Below are 16,220 nucleotides of genomic sequence, written 5' to 3'. Positions count from 1 at the left end.
TACTGAGAAACCAATCAATAGACGACGAGAGTCTCCACGACAACAACCCAACGTCCCGCCTACTGGTCAGCCTGTGGTTTTGGTCTGCGTGGGACTGTGACACGTAAGTTGGTCTGCCTGGTTGACTGCAGCGGGCAAGACATCTTACCTGGGGCCGGAATAGCAGACTGAATTTTTTTCCGAGCCCCTGCCCGAACTCACCCCGCCGTAACTGCTTTCATCTCAACATTTTGCTTTTCAACCATGGAAGCGAGAGACGCGAGTGCTGGTAAGTCTGGTTATGTGTTGTAGTTTTAAGCCAACGTAATAATCAACTCATATTTAAAATAAAACGTTGATAATTTATGTAAGATCTGGGTGATTGCACGACTTCAAGTATAAACTCATGCACCACCTGTATAATGCGTGTAAAGGTTTTCCAAGGAGGGTGTTTTGACTTTACCCTAAAACCATAGGTGCTTTAGTGGGCAGCGATGGAGAGCAGACGAATGCAAAAAACGCTAATGCGCCTAAGAAAACAGAACAAACTGCACCTCAAAGCAAACTGGAGCACCTCTTTGGCTTCAAAAAGGAGGACCTGACTTCCTGGTCCAGCTTGGTGGCGCTCCTGAACCGGCCAACGGACCCTGCATCCCTGGGCATCTTCCGTTGCTTGTTTGGTGACTATTAAAACTAGTAAAATGACTTACTGTTTCAAAGTGCTAAGTATCACAATCTTGTGTTTGTGTTAAGGTTTGCTGATGGCTGTGGACATCACACAGGAGCGTGGTCTCAGTCATGTGGACTACAAGTACCTGGACGGTGCCCCCGTCTGCCGATTTCCACTCTTCAATTTCCTGAAACCCCTTCCCATGGACTGGATGTACTTTGTATACCTGATGATGTTCCTTGGTGAGTTGTACTTTTTATACACACCCCTCACCCATCAGTAGCACTCTCGTCTTTAGCTTTAAGGGAAAATCTCCGCGGGGGTCGTCACACTATTGCACATGAAAGCACAAATGCAATCTGTTGCTTTTGAACTGCACCCCCTCAAACCTTATGTAGTCATCAATGTTTTAATTGACATTGTGATAGAATGTTAAAAATGACTTGGTCAATTATGGTATTAGGCTAGATATTTAGATTCCTACATATATTTAACATTACAGTACATATACATTTTGACCAGCTTATTTTGATTAAATCACTTAATTTGCTGTGCTTGCTTTCACAAGTGGAAACGCAGTCTCCCTTTTCCCTACAATTCATGCTTTTGCCCTTGATGGTCATGGTCACAAAAACCCCTAATCGGTTGGCACACCCTGTAGTCCAGTGGGCTGGGCAATGTGTCCAAAATAATCCGATCTTAATTTTTTTTTTGTCATTATGGGCAGTTATGATGAACAAAAACATCATAATTCATAACTTTAAAAACACCTTTTCCACTTGGTGTTGAATGGTAATGACATCATCTGTCCAAGACTCAGGGAGTCACAGCTCAACTTGCAAGATTTATATGACCCAATAGATGAGCCATGATATGTTGTTATCCAATGCAGGTGATGGCATTTCAGTCGACAGTAAGTGGAAAAATGTTTTATTGAAGGTATTAATCTAAGTAGTAAACTCAACAGACATTTAAAAAGGGTTTAATTTATTAAAAGGTAAACAATTTGCAAATTTATTTTTCAACTACAATTAATAACTAACACATTTTTCATTTGCTGTCAAATGAAAATGACATCACATGGTCAAGACAACCAATCACAGCTCTGCTTGTGAATTCACAGGCTCATGGCTCACCTGGCCGACAGGTGATTATTTGCTCCTTGAACACAGGTGATGTTTAATTGGGAAATGTGTTATTAAATGGCCCGTATCATAAAAATTCAACTTCTCTGAGATTTCAACCATGTTACAACATTTCATTTTTCATCCTAAACACCCCCAAGTGTTTCTTAGAATTCTTTGATTATTCTGCGCTTTCACCTCAAGCCATGCCAGAGCAGATAAAAATGGTTTGCAGGAGACACAATGATGTTAATAGGCCCTTGTACCGCCTCTACAACGCCTCCACCAAAGTAAATAGACGACTATTTTAGCTGAGTGTCTCATTAGTACAGCTTACACTTGCCACACTTTTTTTTTTTTTACATGATTCCATAAATAAAGAATCCAATCACAGTACAGTAACAGGTTTGCAGGTAAAAGGGATACAAATGTGTGATAATGTTAGCTTTTTCTCAGGAGAAGAAACTATTATCTTAGCTTGCTGTTATTGCTTACCAGGAGGACAAACTTACTTATACAAATTAAAAAAAAAATGAAATAAAATAATGGTCTTATTCTGGGGCAGCTCTGTGGAACAGTGGTTAGCACGTCTGCCTCCCAGCTCACGGACTCGAATTCAAATCCAGCTTGCTCCAGTTGGAGTTTGCATGTTCTCCCCGGGGCTGCGTAGGTTCTCTCTGGGCAGTCTGGCCTCCTCCCACACTCCAAAAACATGCATTGCAGATGTATTGGACATACTAAATTGTCCTTAGGTGTGATAGGGTGCGTAACTGGTTGTTCATTTCTGTGTGCCCTGCAATTGGCTGGCAACCGGTTCAGAGTGTTGCCCGCCTACTGCCCAAAGTCAGCTGGGATAGGCACCAGCAAGCCGGTGAACCGTATGATAAACAGCCCTAGAAAATGGATGGATGTTTGGATTATCTCTGCTGATGCTGGCGTTCAACCAATACAAATCAAGATAAACAATGCCTCAAACAATCTTTTATCGTTTTTATTTGAAGTGTTTGTGTGTGTTTGTGTGTGCGTCTGTGTTTCTCTGAAGGTGCGTTGGGCATTATGCTGGGCTGTTTGTATCGTTTGTCTTGTCTCATGTTCATCTCCACATACTGGTACATCTTCTTCCTGGACAAAACGGCATGGAATAATCACTCCTACCTCTATGGCCTCATCGGATTTCAACTCACACTCATGGATGGCAACAGATACTGGTGAGTGGTTGCTTTATGAGGAAGCTGCTGGGAGAATTTTATGTTTATGTTTTGAATTTTTAGGTCACTTGACGGTTTGAGGAGACCTTCCATCAGAAACGCACATGTGCCACTTTGGAACTACACTCTGTTGAGGACGCAGGTTTGAGCCCTGTGGTCATTCTCTTAATGCATGTAATCATTACAGGTTGTCTAATTGTGTTGTCTCTTGATAGATATTCATAGTCTACTTCATCGCTGGTGTGAAAAAGCTGGATGCTGATTGGGTGGAAGGATATTCCATGTCGTACCTGGCGCACCATTGGCTGTTTGATCCCTTCAAGTAGGTAGTATTAAAATGTGCCTCTTAAGTCCCAGCTCACTTAAACTCATCATGTTAATCCTACAGAGTGATTCTCCCCGTGGAGTTGGTAAGTTTGCTGGTGGTACATGGAGGCGGCCTCATACTGGACTTGAGCGCAGGCTTCCTGCTCTTTTTCGATGCCACGCGGCCTTATGTGATAGTCTTTGTCACCTACTTCCACTGCATGAACTCTCAACTCTTCAGTATTGGTGAGGGTTTTTTTTTTGGTCCACTATTATTATGACCACAATTTATGGTTTAATTTCATCATATGTACAGTAATTAATATACTCAAAGGCCACATTTGAACATATTTAATTTATTTGAGCTTGTCAAATGAACTAATTCCAAATACACATTTAACTTATAAATGTTTTGTAAAAGATGAAGGTTTAATATGTAAATGTTTGCTTATGTATATGCCATTAAGGCAGGCATTCTATTATATTCTACTTCAATAAGCACAGTAAGTGTTGTCTGTAACTATTTGCTAAGAAACTCAACTTATTTGTAGTTTTTTGTAGTGTGACAATATGCTACAAAATGCTAACGGTAGCAACAGAGATGCCAATACTGTATAGTGAGCTATAACAAAGCTTTTTGCCAAACTAAACTAAAAAAAACTCCCCGTGTTTGAGCAAGTCTGTAACGGACAAGATGGACGATTTATTTTAATGTTAATATCTTATTATTTAGCAAGTGACAGAAAGAAACCAGTATTTGCAACCTGTATTTGCAAATAACCTCTAATACAGCTGAAGATTAATTGTTAAAATGGCATCTGTTCAGGAAAATAATTGAGCAAACCACTTTTTTGTTGTTTTATATCCATCTTTTGAACTGCCACAATAAAAAACATTATGTACATTTTTTAAACATAACTCTGGTCGAGGGGTTTCGTGTATGGGTTATCTGATGTTTTATTTTCTTGAATATTAAATAATCTGTAAAATACTGTATTTGTTTTTAAAGTTCATCCCATGAAAGGATTTTGGAATAGAGCATGATTTGTGATTTGTGTGAGGTTTATCTTTTCAACTCTAACAAGAGCAATTGTAAACATTTTGGGAGCATGCCTATAACCATAGTTTTTCACTAATCATGGCAGAGATTTCTTGCCAATAACAGCGGATTAGTGTGTTACAACAAGTAACAAATGTTTACTGTGTGTGACGTTCCCTTCATGCTCACCCCCCACAGGCATGTTCCCGTATGCAATGCTGGCAACTAGTCCACTCTTCTGCCATGCCGACTGGCCGAGGAGGATTTTTGGCCGCTTCCCGGCGTGCCTCAGTGGCATCCTCCCGCTCACTTCGGCCAAGCCTCAGTCCAGCTCCTCCTGCGTTTACCACGAGGCCCCCGGCAAGGGACGCCAACCGACGCCGACCAAAACTCCTAAACTACGATTTAAACACAAGCTAGCGGCCATTTTTTCTTTGGCCTACATACTGGAGCAGTTCTTCCTGCCTTACTCCCACTTCATCACTCAGGTACAAGCGCTTATTTGCATTAACAGCATGTAATCATTTGTTGCGTCAGGCTTCTGAAGCTTCAGTTTACTGTCAACAGAGCCTTATCATTACTCGCAGTTGAGCAATGAGAGTCAGCAGGGTCACAGGCCCGCTGATAAAAAGGATCGTTCTGTCTCTGATGTCATGATCGTTTGCTTTTGTCTGCCAGGGTTACAACAACTGGACCAATGGCTTGTATGGATACTCCTGGGACATGATGGTTCACTCACGTAGCCACCAGCATGTTAAGATCACTTACAAGGATGGGAAAATGGGAGAAGTGGGATACCTCAACCCAGGGGTGAGTTAGTGGCCACTTGACACACAATGAATATTACAATAGGGATACAGTGCATGCACATTGTGGTGACATCCAACTCAAGTATTTTTTTTACGGTGTTTTGGCGACTATCATCAGGGATCCCACTGAGAATTAATTTCACTTGTCTGAAAATGACTAAATACAACTTAATTTCTCTACTCTATGCCAGCGATGTATAGTGACAAGCAGAACAAGCAAATGGTGTTTTAGATTAGAGAGGATTTGTACAATTAACTTGTATCCATCTGTTGCCATTCGTACTTAATCCAGGGATCCTTTTTTTTTTCCTCAGGTTGTGTCATTAAGAGAAATGATCCAAAATTTGTATTATTTGTGACTGTGTATCGATCACTGAGAGTTAATGTACTATCATTTAGAATCTGTTAAAATGTATATTTATGATAATCATCTTATTTAATTCCACCCATTCATCCTTTTTCTGGAGCCGCTTATGGGTCACAGGGTTGCTGGTGCCTATCCCAGCTGACTTCGTACAGTAGGCAGGGGACACCCTGAACTGGTTTCCAGCCAAATGCAGTGCACACAAAGACAAACAACCATTCACGCACCCAATCACACCTAAGGACAATTTAGTATGTCCAATACAATTGCCATCTCAGTTTTCCAAGTGTTTGGTAACAAAGGGTCTAAAAAGAGCGTGTCCTCAGTACAGTATTAAAGTCATAAATTGCTTTTCAGAATTGATTGATTGCTTTAAATCACCTTTTAATTCAGGCACCAATTTAATCTATAGATATCAGCCATATTAAACCTTCTTTTATCCAAACACTCGAAAAACTGTACAAATAACTCCCTGTGATTGACTTTCTGGACTCTTAAAACAAACATACAAATATGTCTTTGGAATTGAATGAGTTAAATGATGAATAAAGTGAATTTATATTTATCCAAACCTGACTGTAGGCACGTTTTACAATAGTTAAACTATGTGTGTCAGGTGTTCACACAAAGCCGGCGCTGGAAGGACCACGGCGACATGCTGAAGCAGTACGCCACGTGCCTCAGTGACCTCCTGCCTCGCTACAACATTTCTGAGCCCGAAATATACTTTGATATCTGGGTGTCCATAAATGAACGATTCCAGCAAAGGTAACGCAGTATAGCTCAGGACGAAGCAACAAGATTCTTTAGCTTTGTTTTATTTTACAATTCTGTAATCGCGAGTCATTTAATGTTATTGACTCCAAGGATCTTCGACCCACGCGTGGACATTGTCAGGGCCGACTGGTCGCCGTTCCGACCCAATAAGTGGCTCATGCCCCTGCTGGTGGACCTCTCGCCATGGAGAACCAAGTTCCAGGAAATCGAGAGCACGTTGGACAATCAGACTGAGATTGTCTTCATCGCCGACTTCCCAGGTTACTATCTCCTTGTTGAAGTACTCGAGATGGAACTAGATCTCGTACGATGAGATCTTTGACATTAGAACACCACGAGGAAAAAAAAAACATAAAAATGGTCATTCATAATTAGGTGTAAATATGTTATTTGGTTTTCTGTTTTGTATTTCTTTTATTCTTATCCAAATACCAAAATACTCAATAGCTGCTGCTCCACATTTATACTTGGCATTATTTTACCGTATATTACAAACTTTGAAAAAACGTGCTCTCGTTCTCGTGGAGTCAATCTCATGAGACATCTCGCCTTGTTGAATTTGTGTCTCGTCCTATCCCTATTAGTTACTGAACTGCTGTTACAAGCATTTATGTGTGTGCACTTCCTGTGTTTTGCCTACCTTGCAGGTCTCCATTTAGAGAACTTTGTAAGTGAAGATCTGGGCAACACCAGCATCCATCTGTTGCAGGGAAGCCTACAAGTGGAGATAGTGGAGGACAAGAAGAACTATTCTTTGCAGGCTGGAGAGAACATCCAGGTAAAAAATTGGGGGGATACAGTTGCATTACCATACATTTGGCTGCTTAACACAATTAAATAATGGTCGTCATGTGTTGTCTGGTGGAGGTTCCTGCCGGAGCTTACCACAGAGTGCACACGGTGTCCGAGGAGCCATCATGCTACATGTACATCTACATCAACACCACCGAGGCGACGCTTCAGCAGAACTTCACCAAACTGCTGGACCTTCAGGAGCGCATACGCAATGGGACAGGTGACATTTAAAAAAAAAAACTATTCACACACAATCCACAACCCAAAAAATAAATGACTTGTCATACCTAAACAGAAACGGAACCTCTTCCACCTGAGCTGCAGCCACTCATGTCAACCGAAGACGGCGCTGAAGTCAATGCAACCGATCCTGTTGTCAGGCTCTTTCTTAAGAGACAGCGACGTATTAAAGAGGTGAAGAAACGCAGAGAGGCCGGCGTGCTAGAACGACTTGAACGCTTTACCGTCAAGAAGTACTACGCCATACGACGAGGGTAAGTGGGGTACATGCAATACAACTTAATATTTGAATAGATTTTTTTTTTTTTTTTAATTGTAATCACTTCCTGCTTTTATAGTGTGTGATGTACTCCACATTACCAACAACACATAGCAATATCGCCAACAGAACTAGAGGTTTTTCCAGACTGACCTATGAGAGCTAGCAAGGTACCGCTGGGCATCCAAATACAAAAAAGGCCCAACTGATTAATCGGCCAATTCTGGTCCTTCAAACATCAGTCAAAAACAATACACAATAAATCTATATCATAACGTTGTATGCCTAAATATATGTAGATCATGAAATTTACTGAGGTTATTCTAGTGGGCTTGTCATCCCAAACAAAGCAAATCATGATTCTTGAAATCAATATCATAGGCGAGCAATGCAAGGAAGCTGTGCACAGAACTGAGCTGGATGTCACTCCACAAAATTAAGGTCACTGTTTAAAAAAACAAAAACTGCATAGTGCAATAAAAATTAAGATTTAATATATTAACAATTCAACAACTTGTAACACAAATACATATGACAAGAATTTATGTCATTACAATTTAACTGTTTTCTGTGCAGAATGGGTAGTAAAAAAATTTGATCATAAGGAAATTAAAATGCTCAAATTCTGCACAATTTTCAATACGTGTGTACTCAGCACGAGCAAATATCCACCCTGTGTACTGAACCATTTATCATTAACCTCTCTTTTTCTTTTAGCTTCTTAATGACCGCCATTGCAATGAGAAACCTGGCGGTGGGTCTGCCTCCGCTTGAGCAGCTGACACAGGAAGTGGCGTTTGCCAACCTGAAGGAACCTGACGCAGACGGAAACCAGGACGAGCGTCTTAAAGATGAAATAGGTCACGGAGAACTCTAAAGCTGTTTTTGCTGGATTCCCCTGCATCTGGGGTGTGTTTGCTTGTACTACTGGACTGTTACTACTCTGGGAAACACACGCAACCCAGATTGACAATGGACATTTTTGTAAAAGTATTTGTCGTTTGAGATTACTTCCGAAGTAGGAAAAGTCAGTATTTTTGCCTAACATGCAATCGTAACACTAAAAGATCATGCGGTTTACTTTTGACTGAAATAGGAGCAATGTTTTGTTTTTTTTTTTAAATGAAAACGATTGGAGTCGGATGCGAATCTTCTTACCTTGCTGTAAGTCAAGATCATTTGAATAAGCACATTATAAAATGTTGATGATCATATATATTAACTTCAAACGGTGGCCAGGCATGGTTACATTTTGTCAACACTCATGACCATTAGTCATTTATTACTCGAGAATTGTTGAAATACTTGACAGAGAACTGATTAGTAATGGGGGCTTAATTGAAGGTTTTACACACAAAGGTCAGCAAGTAAAATATTATAATATGGTTCAGATTTACGACCCACAGGATCAGGAGGAGGCAGTGGTTCACATTTGTCTCACAGCACCCCATTTTTCAGTGAAGACTAAACTGATTCCTGTGTCTTCTTCAGCCATGACCCAAAAGAGCAATATAGAAAACTAAATTATGTGGTGCCGATTAGAGCAGAGGAGACTATTTGAGGAAATACGTCGACATGAGCAAATTTGTTTCTGCTAATGGTGTGAGCTTGTATACAAACCTCCATACTGTGAGTTCATTTTTGTCAAGCCAAAGCCTTTTTATTCACTTTTATAAGAATAAAAATGAGTCTGTGATGTCAGTAACATTGGGGTTTTTAATCATAAATTAGTCAGTTTAATCCATTCTGTGACACACTGAGACTCGTCACACATCAGAACACAAACAATACAATATTGCCTACATGAGAGTACACTATTACCAAGAAGATTTAGTTCAATGATGATTCAGTACATGAAGATGAGGTCTAATAGACTGCTGTGTCAACATGTGACATTAATTCACATTAATACACCTACTTCCAGGATATTTACTGGACAATATACAAAGCCATCTCAATAATCTAAAATTAATATATCTGTAGTTCAACACAAAAAGTAAAACTTGTTTTAGAGATTTGCTACACAATAAAATATTCCATGATTAAAAAACAAAGAGTCTCAAAAAAGTACATTTGAAAAAATGGAACATTAGTAGTGGCCTTCTGAAAAAGTATTTCACTTTTTGAATTGAACTGCAGTATTATAATTCATCGAGATGCCCATGTGCGACAAAGTGTTTGGTTTTATATTGCACAAGATTTCATTCTAACATCACCTTCATTATTTGCATCCCCCTTGGGACATTACTGGTACGAGTGTCACATACTGGCCATTAAAAATTAAGTGTTCTGATAAGCATTGTGCAAGTACAAAATTAAACCAAAGTAAGGTCAGTCTTCAGGGTTAAAAATGAACCCAATGTCCCTTCAATGTCCTTTGTGACCCGGCTGCTGGTATTGTAAAGGGAGTGGCACCTCCCTGCTCTGCATGGAGGCCTTCCATGCCTCATTTCTCTTGTGGCACCTCAGAGCAGCTTGTATCCCTTAATCATTCCATTTTGGACAAATAAATCTCTCCCTGTGATTCAACTCCTTTTCCTCAAACCTCTGTATTGATTAGGAATAGATATTTCACAGTATAGGATATGTTAAAAACACTGCAAAAGACTATTTTGCTGCTTCAGTCACTTCAAGTTGAACTTCATCTGATTCAAATGCATCGTATCTACGCTGAGATTAAAGTTTGAGCCAAAAAAAAAGTAATGTGTTCTATCCAAGAGAATATAAATGAGGTTATTTTCTCCGAGACTTGCTTCCAGGCAGACTTTTTGTAGCTCTACCTGGGCTGAAGGTCAGCGTAGAAAACTCCATGGATGACGCCTTCAATCACAACATTTGAAAATGCATCTAAAAGTAATCAAGACAAAGAAACACTTAAAACCAGGGATTAAAGGGAAATACAAGTTTGATGTATGTTTTAATTTAGCATTTTTTTGCAATGAAAATCAATGAACAAAATAACATTGGTTCATGAAATCACAAACTTCTAAAATTGATTGATAAATACGTTCACAAAATATTAGAACCGACTCTTGAAACCACAATTATATACACACTGCTAATATCTTTCATGGTGGGCACTGTCATCTTTACCAAGGTAGAATGTGTAATGATCTCGTTAGGCTATGCAAGTGTTGTGTAATATGTTGTGGCCTGAACTCACCATGTGCATCTGGCAAGAGGTAGGGGTCATTCAGAAACACTAAGACTGGCTGATGTGAAAGTTTGCTGAAAGTCACACAAACAAACCAACCAGCTGTTACATTTTTTTTTTCATTAATTTGAGTGACTAGCAGTAACTTTGAATGTTCGGCATACAGTAAAACAGAAATGTCTCACCTCGATTCCATTGAGTCTGTATCCAAAGACCTTAAAGGCAAAATGGAAGGTGAGGTGGAAAGACTTACCACCGAAAGCAGGAAAAACAATAATTTTTCTTTCTGTCTGAATTCAGTTTCAACTTACCCACAGCTCTCCGTCTTTGGCAGGGAAGGGGAATGGCGGATATTGAGGAAGTCCAGGAATATCTTTGGAAGAACCTCATTCTCCATAATTATAGTCTGACAAGACATGAGAAAACAGCAGAGAAAAAAACACGTTACCCTGCGTGGCAACTTGTTTCTGCTTTAGATGACCCCAGTGCAGCTAAAAACTGATTGAACCATCATTCGTCCTTTTTAAATAAAAAAGAAAATAGCGATTCACAAATCTGTACTTTATGAAATCACATTGTAATACAATTGTTAAGTAGAATGAAAGGGATTAACCAGCTTTATGCAACGTGCTTCAATGCTCATTGACATTGTGCTTCTTCTCATTTGTTTACCTTGGCCAGCAGGGGGCAGTAAAATACAAACTTGTGACAAAAGAGTTTCACAAAAAAAGTGATTTGGTAAGATGCGGTAATATTCGGTATGGTAATGTTTATTTTGAAGTAGGCGGGCCTCCATGCCATGTTTGGCAGCGTGTTTTACTATCCTGCGGAACAGTAACAAGCAGCACCGAGCATTAACAAGCAGGGCATTCTTTCGTGTATTCCAATGCACAAAAAACAGGCAGGAAAAACGATCTTGTGCTGTGGAGGGATGAGATTTTACGGTGTTCTAATGTTTACTGCTCAATTGAAGCTACTTCTGTTCGACCATCTTTGGAGTTTTGTACTGTTAGATTAACCTAGGGGACTCTTTTAAATTATATGCTTTGGTTAAAGATATACGTAATTCTCTTTGTTTTATGAGCGAACTTTGACTGGAAGTGACAATAAACAGGCTGAAGCAAACACTGTGAACTCAATTGTTGATTAGATACTCGTTGTAAAGAAGGGCACCATCACTTTATTTAATTTGGTCTCATGTCGAGACAGTAGCAAACAAGGTTTGTAGTGCTGGCAAGTACCTGCAGGTAGAGCTCCAGTCCTTGTCTCCTCTGCTCCAGCACTTTGGGGACCCAGTTCCTCACATGCTTGGACGGGATCTCCGGTGGTTTTATGCTCTTCTTTAGCTGAGAACATAAAAAGAAAAAAAAAGAGAAAATCTAGTGAAATCTCACAATAATGATTAGTTATATATTATACATTATAGACTGGATTGTTTTTCCTACCAATAAAAGGGTGTTGAATTTTTTTTTATTCCATTTTCTTAAAAAAAAAAAAAAAAAAAAAAAATCCAAATTAAATCCTACTTTTTCCTCATCGTTGTCTGTTGGTTGATTTTTTAATATATCAGTAGACCTGTGAATAAATGAATACATCGTCCTAAACTGCTAGTCAACTATTTTTTGGAATCAAACTGGGTCGGGGGGAGAAGATGATGCGAACAGATATGTTGCATATGTTCTACTAAGAGGCCCTGTTTATAATCAAAAGTGGGAAGAGGAAGTACTTATGGCTGAGCATGCAAATACATTTTTTTGAACAGATTTATTTGAGGCTGAGATTTCCTGTGTGCTGACACACTACCCATTAGTGCTTACACGTTTAACAAAATATGTTTTCATCCTGATATTAGATTAATATCAATTACCAACAGCTCACAGTTTCATCCTATGCAAAGATGATGGCTTCTACTGTATAATTGCAAATTGAAAGTGGTGGTTTAAAAAAGTGCATCAAGCCAAGAAAATCCAAGTACCCAAAAGTGGTACATGTGGTACGCTGTACCTCACAGCACATCTGTGGAGCAGCCTTACCCTCACTGCGGGACATTTACCACACCAGGGTTCTGCGGAGAACACGCAACCTCATCAAGGACAAGACACACCCACAAAACGATCTGTTCGAACTGCTGCTGTCAGGTAGACGCTACTGGAGCCTGAGTACCAGGGCTGCCAGGCTGGCAAACAGCTTCTAGCCACGAGCCACCCGGATTCTCAACAAATCTCTCACGCACTAATTTGCTTCTTACTACATGCATAAATGATATTTTGCGCTAATATTTTGCACTATATATTTGCATTATATTATTACCACCATTGTTTCTGTTGTTTTATTGCTATTTATTGTTATTCTTATTGCTATTTATTTATTGCTCGAACATGGAATGTGGTCTGCTACTCGGGTAGTGAACGGAGTAAGAATTTCATTGTGTGCATAAAATTACTATACATATGACAGTAAAACTCTTGAAGCTTGAATCTGTTGTCCTTAGTGAACCAGTGATTAGCTCTTGTAGTTGTAAGACGCTATAATATGGACAAATGAACAGAAATACTGCACTTATTTTTAACACTTTAACTTTGGCAGAGGCATGCTTTCTCCTTCATATTTCTTTCCCCATTGATTTATTTACCGTTAATAATAAAATAATAAGATGAAATCTAAGATTAAGGCCCATACAATCCACCCCAATTTTCAGATCTGTTGACTAAACATTTCCAAGTCCGCTTAACGTCGTCATAGTGCGTAAGAAGAACGTGATGCTTAATCAGCTCACCATTTTATGCAAGGAGTGGAATTCTCTGTAGCGTTTCTCAACAGCATGTTGCCTTCCTCTTACCAGCACGTCGATTCGAAAAACCTGAGAGAGGAACGACCATGAAAAACGGGATGTTTGCATCGTGATCCACTTCCAGTCAAACTCAAATGACCGCTGATGTGTCCGTGGTTATCAGGAGGAAACATGTGGCGATGACGGTTAAACCTCCCCCCCATCAGTCCCACTTGTCCCTGCGACTTCTCAAAAGAATATCACTTTACAACGAACATAAACACAATAAAAAAGTGACAAAATCTGAAAGGTTTGTTTGAAAACAGTGTTTTTTAACCTGTACTGAGCCAAGGCACCAATTTTAAAATGGAAATAATAAGGATCTTTTCCCTGTGATTTACTGACAGGGGATCTAACGTGTTTTTTAGGTTGAAAAAACATCAGTCTCATAGTGAAACCCCTAGAATAGACATTTGAAAGGAGAAAAAGACGATTTGGAATTGGAAAAAAAAAACGTATAATTTGACAGTTAAATATATCCAAAGACCCGCAGCAGAAGAGAATATTTCTCCGTTTTGGAGTTTAATAAATGTTATAATGCATTCTGGGAAACGTAGTATGATGAAAAAGCGAGCCAACAATTGAACGTTTCTACCTATAACTGTGTCTTTTTTTTTTTCAAAACTTCTGTTTGAAACGTCATACAGTGGAAACTGTCGCAGTGTCAATAAAACACAGCACAAAGCACTGACAGTGTACGATTCCTTTCACTGGGAAATGAACAACAATTAGCCGCAACGCAAAACAAATATAAGCTCACCCACCGTGTAGCCCCTCTCGGTGTGGTTGATTTCTGAACGAAAAGACGGAATGGACACGCTGATAGGATGCATAACGACGACTGGTGTACAACTTAGGTCCTGAGTTGCAACATTTAGATGACAAACACGCTCGCGTGAGCTCGAATGACGCGCTTGTGCGCACACGTAAGCAGACGCGTAGTTAAAGGTCACATCCAATTCGGTAGCTAGCTAAAAGGCCGAGCAAGCAAGTACGCTCGTTCGTACTTGCATGCTAGCTTCCTTACCCCGGTACCGTGAGAGCGTTAGTGGCGTTTGAAGGATACAACATATCCCACAATGCATCGTACTGGGAGTTTTCACACAGAAACCAAAACACATCCGGGTACTTGTTCAATGGACCATGGCTAAGGGGAATCCTTTCTTATGACTTCAATCGATAAAAGAATATAAAATGTATTTATGAATACCATCGAGATATTGTCGTTCTCTTCCCTAAAATGCGCCTAGTAAATTGAGATAACAACAACAACAACAACAACAACAACAACAACAACAACAACAACAACAACAACAATAATAATAATAATAATAATAATAATAATAATAATAATAATAATAATTGTTATTATTATTGTTGTTGTTGTTGTTGTTGTTGTTGTTGTTGTTGTTATTATTTTGACTAGTAAGACTAGTAGCAATAGTAGTAGTACAGATACCTGTCTTCAAGTATGTTCAAGGATGGACGTGTTTGTTGATGACGCCATAGTATGGCAAGCCTTTTGAGCATTTATTCGATATCATGGATATCAGCCATTTGCATTTTTCACTAGCTCGGTCTTTGCCAGCACTAGTTGGACATTCAGCCACACTAGATGTGCACTTTGTCACACAAGTTGCACAGAAACTCTACCTTGTCACTCATTTTCAGTCACATGTTAACAAGTCAACTGTGGCTTATTCTAACATGTTAACTGGTGACCTATGATTTGCAGCACAAGCTCACTAGTGAGAGCTGGAACACTCACTAGTGACACTAGTGACAGACTAATGACTGACAAGTTAACTAGTGTGCTCTCTACATCCCGTGATATCAAACTAGTGAGTGTCAAATGTCTTACTAGTTAACTAGTGACGTGCCAAATATCCACTTGTTATACTAGTGTGACAGTTTGATCTCACTAGTTATACTAGTGAGACCCAAAATGCTCACTAGTGCAACTAGTGGATGCCAATCTGCTCACTAGTTAACTAGTTACACAAAAATAATGACGAGATGGGGCAGACATGTTGCATCCTGAAATTCCATTGGCTACACAATTACAATCCTCCAGTCAGGATTTAGATTTTGTTATTAGCCCACCCACTTTATTTGCATGTTGGACACTAGCTTACAAGCTGTTCTGAAGAATTGCGGCTAGCTAACAAGGCTGCCATTTACGGGTTACATGTTAACTTGTGAATGCTGAAACACAGATTGCTTGACTACTTGCAACCTCTTTTGGCCTTACATGCTAACTAGTGAGGCTCAAAATGTCAACTGGTTCACTAGTAAATTGAATATATCCACTAGTTGTACTAGTTGGTCTCATTTTGACTTTACTTGTTTTCTAGTGAAACACATTTTCTTACTAGTAACACTACTTATTGCCAGAGTTACTCACTAGTTTACTAGTGACACAGATTGTCATCTCACTAGCGAACTAGTGGAAGGTATTTTGTCTCACTTGTCAGGCTCATTACTGAACTTGGAGGATTGTAATTGTGTAGCCAATGGAATTTCAGGATGCAACATGTCTGCCCCACCTCCTCATTATTTTTGTGTAACTAGTTAACTAGTGAGCAGATTGGCATCCACTAGTTGCACTAGTGAGCATTTTGGGTCTCACTAGTATAACTAGTGAGGTCAAACTGTCCCACTTGTAT

General features: G+C 39.5%; 2 protein-coding genes across 2 annotated transcripts; one reads left to right on the top strand and one right to left on the bottom strand.

Moving 5' to 3' along the window:
* Positions 1–58: 58 nt before the first annotated feature.
* On the top strand, positions 59–9,275 carry ggcx (gamma-glutamyl carboxylase). The gene is made up of 15 exons (XM_088434365.1): positions 59–268; positions 456–659; positions 733–891; positions 2,816–2,981; positions 3,045–3,123; positions 3,197–3,303; positions 3,370–3,533; positions 4,525–4,814; positions 5,005–5,136; positions 6,116–6,267; positions 6,367–6,536; positions 6,924–7,054; positions 7,144–7,291; positions 7,367–7,565; positions 8,288–9,275. The coding sequence occupies exons 1-15, from the start codon at positions 244–246 to the stop codon at positions 8,445–8,447; spliced, it is 2,286 nt and encodes a 761-aa protein (XP_088290491.1). The 5' UTR covers positions 59–243; the 3' UTR covers positions 8,448–9,275.
* Positions 9,267–14,643, bottom strand: snx24 (sorting nexin 24). The gene is made up of 7 exons (XM_088434375.1): positions 14,319–14,643; positions 13,501–13,584; positions 11,966–12,070; positions 11,036–11,130; positions 10,910–10,939; positions 10,734–10,798; positions 9,267–10,417 (listed from the first exon to the last, which is right to left on the bottom strand). Exons 1-7 carry the CDS (start codon positions 14,385–14,387, stop codon positions 10,347–10,349), a joined length of 519 nt encoding a protein of 172 aa, XP_088290501.1. The 5' UTR covers positions 14,388–14,643; the 3' UTR covers positions 9,267–10,346.
* Between the last annotated feature and the right edge of the window lie 1,577 nt (positions 14,644–16,220).

Source organism: Hippichthys cyanospilos, chromosome 15, assembly GCF_059441005.1.
Source record: "Hippichthys cyanospilos isolate Australia breed blue-spotted pipefish chromosome 15, RoL_Hcya_1.0, whole genome shotgun sequence".
In the NCBI taxonomy this organism is placed as follows: domain Eukaryota; kingdom Metazoa; phylum Chordata; class Actinopteri; order Syngnathiformes; family Syngnathidae; genus Hippichthys; species Hippichthys cyanospilos.
The sequence above is the reverse complement of the archived record's forward strand: the minus strand, read 5'-3'. Positions and strand labels throughout refer to the sequence as shown.